We start from the raw sequence: 13,725 nt of genomic DNA on the forward strand, positions 1-13,725 counted from the left end.
TTTACAGGCCGATGGGGAGGCCTTGTCATTCTTTTACGAGACAAATGCAGGCTTCCCTAGAAAGCAGAAGTTCTGGGAACCCGGGTAGCGGAGTGGCTAACTTATGCTTGGGGCTGTGTCCCCGAGGAGATGGCTTGTCCCTGGTCTAACAGGGTCATCGGTGTGAGATGAGGGGTGCCCATTGGAGCCGGAGATGGCGTCCGGTAGCTCGGCAGGGAGTCCTGGAAGGTGTTGGAGGAGTGGGCTGTGGTCAGAAAAAAATAGGATGAATCTGGAGAGGTTGATGAGGACCACAATGTGTATGGCCTTGAATAGTTGGGAACGGAAGTCCAACTCTCTGCAGTTTATGAAACATGCCCCTGAGTGGCAGAGACTTGGCTATTCTTGTTGTTGGGTATTTAAGATTTAAACAGGGCCTTAATCGAGACGTGTGTATGAGGCATTTATTTTTCTATCTTTAAGACTACCTCAGTCGTGCCTTTTGCAGAATAATTAGAAAATGTGAAGACGTTGCTATTTTTGTTTATCCAGGAGTAGAGTATTCATTTGGGGTGTTTGTGGCTTTGAGTGCTTGTTTATTGGGGTCTTCATCAGAAGGTACTTTTGGACAGGGAATCAAAGTTCTGATCAGTTTTCCTGCGTTTTAGAAACCTAGTTAAAAGCTTTGGGCTATGGAAGATTGACATTGATTGGCCAAAATGGATGTATTTGGGATTAGGCTTTGTCAATGTGAATGAACTGATGCCATAAAGGAAGCGTTGGAACATTCAGTTTAACACCTGAGCACTGTGTAAAAGACGCCGTTCATCACTATGGAGTTTAGATAAATGTTTAGTGGAAATACACATAGTCGTTACATAGTTTCTTGCCAGAACTTCTAGTCCTTCATGGCCCATTTCTGTTTTCACTTTTTAAGTCATCTTTGGTAACCTGGAACGGAATTAGTTTTGTTTGTTTTTTAAAATGCTGGCTGTTACAGACTTCTATAAGTCTTTATTATATTACCTAGAATATTCTATCGTGTCAAGGTTTTCTCTTCCACTTTGAGATTGTTGAGTGCAGGAACTGTACCTTGGTATCCCCAATACCTGGTAAATGTGGGTGCTGAATATTTTATCAGCATTCACTAGGAGATTAATTTGTACTGGAAGTATTAAAATAGTTTTACAGAAATGACCTTTGAACAATTGGGTAGGTTTGTATACATCTATTTGGCTGAGATAAGTGGGAAGTGGGACTTTTTCATATATTAGATACCTCCTGAGCTGAGAAGAAGAAATTTAAGATTAACATAAAATTAGGGAAGGCTTTGCATGCTGAACTAGGTTTGACTTTGGCTTTCCACTGAATACGGAATAAAATGCCCTCCTCCTTCTCCCAGGTAACAGATTACTCTATTTTAGGAAAGTCATGATTGTGGTAAATCCAGGATATAACAGGAATGCAATTGAGGTAGTTCATAGGAGGACTTGAATTTTTTTTTGTTATTGGTGTGTGTGTGTTGTGTGTGTGTGTGTGTGTTTAATTTCTTTATTGATTAAGGTATTACATATGTGTCCTCATCCCTCCATTAACCTCCCAACCCCCCCCCCATGCCCTCACCCCCCTGGTGTCTGTGTCCATTGATTAGGCTTATATGCATGCATACAAGTCCTTTGGTTGACCTCTCCTCCTTACCCCCACCCTCCCCTACCTTCCCTCTGAGGTTTGACAGTCTGGATGCTTCTCTGTCTCTGGATCTGTCCCTGTTCATCAGTTTATGTTGTTCATTATATTCCACAAATGAGTGAGATCATGTGGTATTTATCTTTCTCTGACTGACTTATTTTGCTTAGCATAATGCTCTCCAGTTCCATCCATGCTGCTGCAAATGGTAAGAGTTCCTTCTTTTTTACCGCAGCGTAGTATTCCATTGTGTAGATGTACCACAGTTTTCTAATTCACTCATCTGCTGGTGGGCACTTAGGCTGTTTCCAAGTCTTAGCTATGGTGAATTGTGCTGCTATGAACATAGGGGTGCATATATCCTTTCTGATTGGTGTTTCTAGTTTCTTGGGATATAGTCCTTGAAGTGGGATCACTGGGTCAAATGGGAGTCCCATTTTCAGTTTTTTGAGGAAGCTCCATACTGTTCTCCACAGTGGCTGCACCAGTCTGCATTCCCACCAGCAGTGCACAAGGGTTCCTTTTTCTCCACATCCTCGCCAACACTTGTCATTTGTTGATTTGTTGATGATAGCCATTCTGACAGGTGTGAGATGATACCGCATTGTCGTTTTGATTTGCATCACTTGGATGATCAGTGACTTTGAGCATGTTTTCATATGGTCTCTTGGCCTTCCTTCTGTCTTCTTTTGAAAAGTATGTTTAGGTCTGTTGCCCATTTTTTTGATTGGTTTGTTTATCTTCCTTTTGTTAAGTTGTGTAAGTTCCCTGTAAATGTTGGAGATTAAACCCTTATCGGTGATGACATTGGCAAATATGTTGTCCCATGCAGTGGGCTTTCTTGTTTTGTTGATGGTTTCTTTTGCTGTGCAAAAGCTTTTTATTTTGATGTAGTCCCATTTGTTCATTTTCTCTTCAGTTTCCATTGCCCTAGGAGCAGTATTAGTGAAGAAATTGCTTCGGCGTATGTCTGAGATTTCGCTGCCTCTGGATTCCTCTAGTATTTTTATGGTTTCCTGTCTTATGTTTAAGTCCTTTATTCATTTTGAGTTCATTTTTGTGTATGGTGTAAGTTGGTGGTCTAGTTTCATTTTTTTGCATATATCTGTCCAATTTTCCCAACACCATTTGTTGAAGAGATGTTTTTGGTTTTTGTTAATCCTCACCCGAGGATGTTTTTCCATTGATTTTCAGAGTGGAAGAGAGAGGGAAAGATAGAGAAATATCAATGTGAGAGAAACGTGTAGATTGGTTGTTGCCTCCTGCCCTAGCCCCCGACCAGGGCCTGGGGCCAGCGAGGAGCCTGCAACCAAGGTACGTGCCCTTGACCGAAATCGAAACTGGTACCCTTCAGTCCACAAGCCGAAGCTCTATCCACTGAGCCAAACCGGCAATTTTTGATTTAGAGTTGTTCATCATCATGTTGTTTAAGAAGTCCATATAATCTTTTTATCCTAAATAATGCTGCTGGTAAAGACATTTCTTTGTTGTATCTTGTCACTTAAAAATTTAAAAAAAAATACTTTTATTGCCAGGCCAGCGTGGCTCAGTGGTTGAGTGTCAAGCTATGAACCAGGAGGAGGTTATGGTTCGATTCCTGGTCAGGGCACATGCCCAGGGTTGTGGGCTCCATCCCCAATAGGGGATGTGCAGGAGGCAGCCGATCAGTGATTCTCTCTCATCATTGATGTTTCTAGCTCTCTCTTCTATTCTCTGAGCCAAACTGGCCAGGGCCTTTAACATCCTCTTTAACCAACTTGATTATTTCTTACCTTGATCAGTGTGGCTTACGCTTTCCAGTATTGAAATATTAAAATGAAATAAAAATTTTTGGACCTTTTTGCATGTGTCAAATGTAGACAATTATTAGTGTGCATGATCTTGCTATCCAGCAGTTCTTCAGATATTGCTGACTTTGGCAAGTGAGTGAACACTTTCATGTTTTGAAAAGGTAAAATGGATTATCCAAAAATTCCCGTGGCTTGTTTTGCCGCTATCCCTTGAGTAGATATTTTTTGGCATCACAAAGCTGAAAAGTTTTTTTCTCTAATTTTTTGCTTGCAGAATGTTTGGGATAGTTATTTTTTCTGCATATTCTGAGATTTTTATTTTCCTATGTTCAGATAGTTATTACTTTGTATACTTTTATGGACTTGGGTATGAATGTTGCTAGTATAATAAAAAGGGGAAAAGTTGCTTGAGGATTTTGAAAAGGATTTTTTCTTTAGAATTATTTAGGAATTTATTGAATTAATGTTAATCACGAGTTCATCCTTTAGGAATTGATATCTGTAATGTTTAGTAAAATAATTTACCATTGTAGTTAGCTGTCTTATTGGAATTTTAAGGACAAGACTGAGAGTTGAGATATTTTTCTGGATGTCTTTTAGAAGTCTCATTTGAAAAATCGTTGCTCATCGCTTGCTTCTGGCTGTGCAGAATAGATGATACTTATGGACCTGACTAAAAAGTGTCAGTGAATGGTTAACATCCAAAGTCTATGCTTTGCAATATGTAACGAACAGTGATTAAAAGATTGCAAACAATATAAATTTAAAATTAAGAATAAAAACACATTAAGGAGGAGGAAATGCTACAAGCTGGAGTTAGCAGTATCTGAGGCATAGAAATAAAAGGCACAGAAGGATAAATGAGTAGAGGGATAGAATTTGGTTGTATGAGGTGTGACCAGTGGTGGTTAATCTCAGTTTATTTAGGTCTTAGTTTAAAATGCAAATCCTATTTAATAAAAGCCTAATATGCTAAGTGTCTGGTCTTCCAGTCATCCGTTCAACCAATCAAAGCATAATATGCTAATGGTATGCTAAGGCTGCTCAACCATTCAGTATGACATGCACTGACCACCAGTGGGCAGATGCTCCAACTGGTAGGTTAGCTTGCTCCTGGGGTCCAGCAGATCAGGACTGAGTGAGACGGGCTGGACACGCCCTGGAGTCCTCCTGCAGTCTCTCCCTGGCCCCGATCGTGCACCAGTGGGGTCCCTCAGCCTGGCCTGCACCCTCTTGCAACCCAGGATCCCTCAGGGGATGTCGGAGAGCTGGTTTTAGCCGGATCCCGCAGGCCAGGTCAAGGGCTGGAAATAATTTTTTGAATGAGTTGAGATTTCAAATTGGCTAGCTCACAAATTTATTAATTAATTCACTTAATATCAACCTTCTAGGGAAGGATTTGTTCTCTGGTAGTTGAAAATGTTTCTAAGATCAGAATTCTCCAAAAAAAGGGGGGGAGGTTTCCAGTTGAATAATGACATTTCTGTAGATAATTGGAGCAAGTTTAGTTTTTAAAAAGCATGTCTATATCTTAACATGTAGAAGATTTTACATTACCTATCAATTAGCAAGATCAGTAAAGCCAGAAAAGAAAAAAAAGACAAAGATTCAGAGGAGTTGGAACTTTGTAGGTTAAAGATATTTTATGAAAGATCTAAGAATTTTGAGATTTGGGTACATACTGGGGCTGCTAGTTCAGTAGTAAACCTGTTCTATTTGAGTTTCTGAGACTTGCTCTCGCTCTTGTAGGGAAATGTGCCCCAGCTGTGCCTTAGTCTAGGTACTGTTACTCCCTTTTTTCCGCACCCATCTTTGGAACTACAGAGGGTTTTCTCCCTTAGCTTGGGGTTGGGATGAGCATTTGAATCTTTTCCCTTTTGGATCATTGCAAACTAATAAATTAGCTTTTTAAAGTGCCTGGTATTAAGGTGTAATTCAGTTGAAGGTAATGATCTGGAAAAAATGAAAGCATTTGTTAGGCTGCAGAAATCACTGGCAGTAGAAACTTTGTTTTTTTCCACACCCCTGTGTTATCCAGATAATTACAATGAAACATTTAAATTTATAACTTAAAGTTACCTGGTGTCAGGAAAGACTAAAAAAAATTGGGAGGACTAGTAGTCTGTATTTGAAGGACACTAAAGACATGACAACTAAGTGCAATGCCTGGTTCTGGCTTGAATTGTGGAAAAGGGTGTTACTAGGACAATTGGCGAGATAGGAAGCTAGATAATAGATGATAATGTTACTAAGGTTTAACATGCTCATTTCTTGAGCATGTTAAATCTGTTGTGGTTATTTATATAAGAGAATGTCCTGGATCTGGAAATAGATGCAGAAATGTTAGGAGTTTTAAATGGTTTAGAAAAGTTATATGTACATACATTTGCTTTATCTCATATATACACAGTTGATGAATACAGGTGAAGCATACATGGGTATTCACTGTATTTTAATTTTTCTTACTCTTGACAAAATTAAAAATTGGAGAAGTTTGGGGGGGCAGTTGAGGAGAGTTGATTCGTCATTCACCAAATGTCCGTCTTCTAAATATTAGACCTTTGGCTAGAAAACATGGTGCTTGGGGGTGGTGGTGATTTAATCCTTAAAAAAAGCCTTTATGTTGTAGGAAACCGAGGCACACATGTTTGTTTATTTTTTATTAAAATAATATATTTTATTGATTCTTCACAGAGAGGAAGGGAGAGGGATAGAGAGGTAGAAACATCGATGAGAGAGAAACATCGAGCAGCTGCCTCCTGCACACCTCCTACTGGGGATGTGCCCGCAGTCAAGGTACATGCCCTTGACCAGAATCGAACCTGGGACCCTTGAGTCCGCAGGCCAACGCTCTATCCACTGAGCCAAACCAGTTAGGGCGAGGCACACATGTTTAAATGAAGTATTAATTAGTAGAGAAAGAACCTTTCTTTGAAGGCAAATGTTTTGATTACAGATCTCAGACTTTTTTAAAAACCATAGTTATACACACTTTTTCCCCAGGTTTATTTCTTGTGTATTGATTTTAGAGAGAGGAAGAGAAAGAGAAACATTGATTTGTTGCTTCACTTATTTCTGCATTTGTTTGTTGATTCTTCTTTGTGCCCTGACTTCGGATTGAACCCCGCAACTTTATCGTATCAGGCAACTTGATCGCATCAGGACGGTGCTCTAATCAACCGAGTTCTACCCGGCCAGGGCCAGATCTCAGACTCTAATCATCATGAACTAATAAGTGTAATGATGGTTGCAGCTGAATTATGCAGAGTTCTGAATTCCAATGCTTAAGAATTTAGACTGCCCTTTATTGTTTTACTGTTCACAGTGTGAGTCTAGCTGTTTAGGACTTGATTTGGGAGCGCGTTAGGAATGCAGAAACGTGAGTGTGATCCTGGCCTACTGCATTTTAACAAAATCTGTAGACAATTTGTTTTACGTTCATGTTTGAGGAGCACTTTCCATAGTGCTGTTTTTATATTTCTGATAGTGTTGAGTTTAAAATAACCTTGAGTGCTAATTCTTGGTCCCTAGTCAATACTGACTGTATTATTTTTTAAGTTGGGGAAAGGTTTAGAATTCAACAGTAATTTAATAAACTTTGGTAATCCATTCTTACTGTAAGAGTAATTTGTTGTTCTGTATGTGAGTATTGTCTATTGATTTGGAGATACATTAAATGTATTAAAGATCAGTGCTTTATATAGTTATAGTTCTAACCCCTTATGTGGTATAATTATTTTAGTTTCTATATTTAGAAGAGTATCCTAAATAATACCTAGTAGGTAAATGCATTGTGTTGCATGCTCTTTGGAAAATGAAATTAAAGTCTGTGTTAACTTTCTTACAGATATCGAAGCACAGATTCGAGAAATTCAAGGCAAGAAGGCAGCTCTTGATGAAGCTCAAGGAGTGGGCCTTGATTCTACAGGTTATTATGACCAGGAAATATATGGTGGAAGTGACAGCAGATTTGCTGGGTACGTGACATCAATTGCTGCAACTGAACTTGAAGATGTAAGTACAAACTATACAAGAGTCAAGCATTTTTATTTTTATTTTTTTGGTGGAGAGCCAAGAAATATAAAGGCATTTTCTGTTTGAGTCATCTGGCTTAATAATGCAGACATTTTTGAAATTGTGAGATCTTCGTTTTGGAGGATAAAACTGTTGAAAGAATCCTTCCTCTTAGTTCTGAACCATTATGTTTATTTATTTAGCAAAGCACCTACAAATCATTAATTGTTATAAAGTAAATCCTTACTACTGAGATCTATTTAGAGTAACTCACATGGGAAGTGACTTCATAGTGAGCAGCCATCTGTCCTTGTGACCTGAATCTGACGCGTGCTCAGTGCTGTTTTGTTACTGATATTATTAATGGATTCTTCGTGCCTGTTTCAGTTATTCTGGAGGATGACCACTTTCATTTTGAAATACATCTGAGTGTTTATATATATTCCCATAGCTTACATTTTGTCAGATCATCTCAAACATCCAAATTTGGTGAAATAGCTATCCCTTTTTGTATGATTCAGTAACAGACATTTTATGGATATAGGTAATCAAACTTGTTATTTTTATGACACACAAGCCACATTTTTTGTAGTTGGCACTTTTTAAAAAGTAAATTAGAAAGTCGCAAAGGTAAAATTTCTAGAAGCCTATCATACCTTCTGGTAAGAGATAGTGGTGCATATGTTCCAGAAACTGAAGGAGAAATTGTTGTTTCATTTTTAAATCAGTGGTAAGTTCTTGAGTTACCCACTGTTGTACTTATTACACTAGTAAAATAATGCAACACTTTTCTGCTTAAATATTACTATAAGGGAAACAAGTACATTTAAAACATCTTTTACTTGTTTCTGTGGCTAAATCATGTTAAAAAACAAACAAGGAAAGTGGAGATTTTTAAACTGTAGTTTCCAAATTTGAAAAACAAATTTCATCATGTCTTCTCTGAGAAAACAAAATGCTCAGGTTTTTCTAGTTCATACTTACTTTATTTTAATTGGCTTCCACAGGAAGTATTCCTTATTTAATATTTTTAAATGAGTAAAAACTAAGGTTAACGTCTTTAATAACTTTTTTTGAGTTGAAAGCTCACATGTTTGTAAGTTTTGTGAACAAGGGTTTAGACCTCACACTGTCAGTAAGTCTTTTGATTTCATGTTGAATCTTAGTATAATTTTTTAAATTCTGATGTTTTGTTTATGGCTTTTTGGTGGTATTTTATTGCAGGATGACGATGACTACTCATCATCTACAAGTTTGCTCGGTCAGAAGAAGCCAGGATATCATGCCCCTGTGGCATTGCTTAATGATATACCACAGTCAACAGAACAGGTGACTTTTTTTTTTAGTTTTTGTTAAAACCAGAGTTTACTCAGCTAAAGAAAACTGTCTCAATTCCCATGGAAGCCCTTATATTTTAAGAGTCAAGTTATTAGAATGTTTTGAGGAGAGTTGATTTTGGGAAAATTAGAAATAATACTTATTAATTTCCTTTTAAATCCTGACCCAAGGATATTTTTCCATTGATTTTAGAGAGAGTGGAAGGGAGGACAAGAGACAGAGAGACACATCGATTGGTTGCCTCCTGCCTGTGCCCTGACCAGGGCTAGGAATCAAGCTTGCAACTGAGGCATGTGCCCTTGACTGGAATCGAACCTGGGACTGTTTAGTCTGCAGGCCAATGCTTTATCCATTGAGCCAAACCAGCTAGGGCAATACTTAGTAAATTTTATAAAGGTAATCGTTTTATGAAGACTTGAACTATGGATGGGTATTTTTTTCATTTCTAAATTATTTTTTCATGTTAACACTTATCCCTAAAATTAAACAATATTTCTTTTATTAATAGGCATTTATTAAACATTTTACATGCTTTATAATGTTCTGATTTTTGTTTTAAGATATTCTGTTTGGTTATTTAATAAAGTGGGTATTAAATTGGACATCCCTCTTTTCAGTATGATCCATTTGCTGAGCACCGACCTCCAAAGATTGCTGACCGGGAAGATGAATACAAAAAGCACAGGCGGACCATGATAATTTCCCCAGAGCGTCTTGATCCTTTTGCAGATGGTAATTCTTTCCCACTTTTCTTTAGTATTCACGAATTTGCTTGTATTAAGCTGTCTTTAGCCCTTTGATTTTTTTTGGCATGCTTATGAATTTGCTTTTCTTTTTTAAAATCCCCCTTATTATAGATGTGTATAGATTTGGTTGAAGTCAAAGATGCCATATTCTTCATCTTTATAATACAAGTTTTCTTTCCAGGTAGAAGGACAAGAAAATAATGAGCCAATGCCATAGAAACGCAAAGGGTTAAAGGTTTTTCTTTTACTTTTGTTTTGGGTACGCTTTCTATACTTGGAACAAATGTGTTTTTCTGGTCAAAATACTTTCAAATTCTTGAAAGATTTCATTCCAAATCCTAGATTTTAGGATTGTTACTTTTGAGAAACTTGCTCACATTAGAGCTCCCCTCATATTTCTCTAACTATAGTTTAGTAAGTGCACCTACTTTGCTTTAAGCATACTTAAAATGAAAACAAAAGTATGTATACAAAGACTTTGATATTTTTAATAGTTGGAGTCTGTTTTGCTAATTTTAGTGTGCAGGTCAGCACAAGGGGCATAGTGAGCCTGATGGAAGCTTTCCTCAGGTGAGTTCAAAATCAACATTAGGTGCCTGTTTCTTAAAATGAGATTCTACTGCAGGTTTACAAATTAGACTTTCAGCCTGCATGAATTAGTAGGGATATTCTTTTTTTACTTGCATAATTGTAATTGATTTAAACATGTATGTCAGAATTCACAGGCCCATACTAACTGTCCTTAATTTCTTTCCTACAGCAGTACTGCTATATGCCAGTCCTGTCTGCATTCTTAAGGGTGCAGTTCAACACATCCTCTCTAGATTATGGTGAAAAAGTATTCCAAAGGAAGTCTTATCAGAGCTAGTGTCAGAAAGAATGACACTACCAATTGGGCATGATCTTCAGCATAGGAAATGTCTTAGAATTTTATTATTTTTCTTAAATTGTGATGCTATACTACTGTATAGCTAATTATCACATTTCTAAAACATAGTGTTCCTCTGTGAATCTTGTTATATACTGTTTGGGCTTCTTTAAGATATTTTGAAGTTTGAAAAGCAAATATTGAAACTTGAACCAAGAGACTAACACATCTCTTTGTATGCCACTTCTCTTCTATGTGCATCGTAATAACTGGTAGAAAGTAATATATACAAGTAATATATTTTCATTTGTAATCTATACTTTCTAAGAAGACAAAAATGTTTCTGGGTCAACAAAACTTTAAAAAGCATGAAGCCCTTTTTAGTAACCTGACATGAGAATAAGATTATGGGTATATTTTTAAAAATCAGATTTTCTAAACTATGACTGTTCTAGAACATTGTATGGAGAACTTATCTAGTTATAGTTATTTGTAGATAGGATTTTAACAGCTTGCAACAGGTAATGTTTTGAATATAAATATCTTTCCAAAGTGTTACTAATGGTAAAGAGATAATTTTCTAGGCTTCTATTCTGCTGCTTGAAGTCAGAACTGCTGATGGAGACAAAGGCACGAAAGTGTACGTATTCCGGATTAGCAACCCAGGAACCCATCACTTCTGAAGACTAAACTGTGCTGTCATTTTGCTTTTATATGCATTAAAATATTTGTTTTAAACTGCTGTAGATGTTTGTGTTCAAACAGGTTAAATTGATCAGCAAACTCAATAAAAAGTAAGATGTATAATTATTAAAGTTTTCCATCAAAAAATAAATTAAATGATATGGAATAACATAATATTAGAGCAGGGCAGATAAATCAGTTGAACCTAATTATCGTTTATTTATTGTACTCTTGTCCTGTTGCTGTTCTTTTCTGCAGGAGGGAAGACCCCTGATCCTAAAATGAATGCTAGAACTTACATGGATGTAATGCGAGAGCAGCATTTGACTAAAGAAGAGGTATGAACCTGCTCTTTATTTTAATGGTTGTGAAAGACTAGAAATAAATCTGAGATTGAGAGACTTATTTGCTGTAATTCAGTAGTATTAATAAAAGTAAAGTTGAGAAAGAACCTTACCCAAAATTCTATCACCCACCCATGTTAAAGCTTTTTTTCCTATTCCCTGGCCTCTTGGCCATATACATACATATGTTTCTTCTAGTGAATATGTCCGTGTGGAGGATTGATAGTGTGTACCTGAAACCAGCATGTAAGGAAAAAGCCAAGTAGTTAAATCATTCATTGAAAAACCTCTAATTCTCCCATAAAATTTAGTTTGGATATGGTTGGAGAATTCTGAAGAATTCCTGCTAGCTTACAGAAATCGCTTCATTTTGTTTCAGTAGTTAGCCTTCATAACTTTATTATGAATATATAATAAATTGTCTAAATTAAGTGGGGGTGATGGAACTTCACTTGAAAATCATAGGATAAATTAAATGCATTTGTTGGGATGTTGTAGATAATATTTACATAATTATAATCATAACATAATTTAAAAATTTTCACTTTTTACCACTTTTCTATTTTGTTACATATTCTGAATTGCTGTTTATGAGTTTTAAATAAAACTATTTTTCAGTGGAAGCATTTTAGTTCTCTACCATTGGCTGGAGGTTTATTTCACTATATAGAGTAGGGTGCTCTGTGATAAATTCTGTACGTGCTCATCTGTTGTGCAGAAAGACATTGTATGAAACTGAAAATACAGGGAAGAGAGGGGAGGTAAGGAGCAGGACTACCACTAGCATAGGAAGGAGAGTGAGTGAAGAATAACATGACCTTAAATAGAAATGTTTGTACTAATGATATAACAATATATTGAAAACATTTTAAAGATACTCAGTGATTATTCGAATATTTTCAGAGAGAAATTAGGCAACAACTAGCAGAAAAAGCTAAAGCTGGAGAACTGAAAGTCGTCAATGGAGCAGCAGCGTCCCAGCCTCCCTCAAAACGAAAACGGCGTTGGGATCAAACAGCTGATCAGACTCCTGGTGCCACTCCCAAAAAGCTGTCAAGTTGGGATCAAGCAGAGGTGGTTACATTGTATTTTTTAATACTATTGTAATTTGTTTTTCTCACATGAAATGTATTGTCTGCTCTCATGACAAAACAGACTGGGTGGCTTAAAAACCAGACATATATTTTCTTATAGTTCTGGAAGATCAAGGTGCCAACTGAGATTTTGAACAAATTATGTGCTTTACTCACCTAATGGAAAATTTCCCAACTCTAAGTAAGATATAGAATCTTTTTAAAGGGAAAAATAATGAGTTTTAAATTTATTATGGTGTTTATGCAAGTTTGCAAACAAAGCTAGCTAGAACTCAATGTTGGATAGAGCATCCAATTTTAAAACAACTACATAAAAAGTATAGTACAAAACCTATAGAATATTGTCATTATTTAAGTACAAATCACACTGAATCACCTAATGTGATGCTACATAGGGTATTATCTGTACTGTGCAGGCTCTTTTGCTATCACTTGCTTATCTTCTATCCTCCCTTACCTACTACTTAGTCTCTATGTAAGTTGCTGTGGAACCTTTGATTACTGAAATCCACTTCTAATTTTTTTTCAATGATCTTGCCAGCATCAGAGGAGCAATGCAAATGTGATTGTAAATATAAATTTATATATATATATTTATTGATTTCAGAGAGGAAGGGAGAGGGAGAGAGAGAAACATCAATGATGAGAGAGAATCATTGATTGGCTGCCTTCTGCACGCCCCCTACTGAGGATTGAGCCTGCATCCCAGGCATGTGCCCTTGACTGGAATCGAACCCGGGACCCCTTCAGTCTGCAGGCCAATGCTCTATCCAGTGACCAAACCACCTAGGGCTATAAATTAAGGATTGAAATCGTGTTGCAATATTTAGTTATAATTACCCACGTGATCCAAAATGTCTTATATTAATTAAATATATAAACACAGAATGAAGGAAAACACAAAAGTAGTATTTCTTAGAATTCAATGGCTTTGAGAACTATTTATATAATACTGAAATTCTTTGGTTGCAGATCTAGACAGAGAAACCTTCGTGCCTTTCCCAAAGTCACAGAGCTAGTAATGACAAAACTAAGATTCATACTTAGAATGCAATGTTTTTAAGACGAGGGCTTTCTTCACTGCTCCAAATTAACCCTTTGCACTCGCTTGCTTTTTTCTCGATTCCTTTATTCTACTCGGGCTTTAATTTTTTAAATACCCCAGATTTTACAAAGCACGGC

At 36.8% G+C, this 13,725-nt stretch overlaps 1 protein-coding gene across 5 annotated transcripts in view; it reads left to right on the plus strand.

Annotated features, from left to right (window-relative positions):
* SF3B1 (splicing factor 3b subunit 1) overlaps positions 1-13,725 on the plus strand; it is a 33,702-nt gene that overhangs the window by 1,029 nt on the left and 18,948 nt on the right. For 2 of the 5 annotated variants that reach the window (XM_054722966.1, XM_008146496.3), the window contains exons 2-6: positions 7,303-7,469; positions 8,694-8,798; positions 9,425-9,539; positions 11,364-11,443; positions 12,353-12,523. In XM_054722966.1, coding sequence (XP_054578941.1) covers positions 7,303-7,469; positions 8,694-8,798; positions 9,425-9,539; positions 11,364-11,443; positions 12,353-12,523 — 638 coding nt within the window. The other 3 variants (XM_054722967.1, XM_008146497.3, XM_028153172.2) reach the window with 3 other exon arrangements.

The sequence above is a fragment of the Eptesicus fuscus genome, chromosome 11 (genome assembly GCF_027574615.1).
Source record: "Eptesicus fuscus isolate TK198812 chromosome 11, DD_ASM_mEF_20220401, whole genome shotgun sequence".
In the NCBI taxonomy this organism is placed as follows: domain Eukaryota; kingdom Metazoa; phylum Chordata; class Mammalia; order Chiroptera; family Vespertilionidae; genus Eptesicus; species Eptesicus fuscus.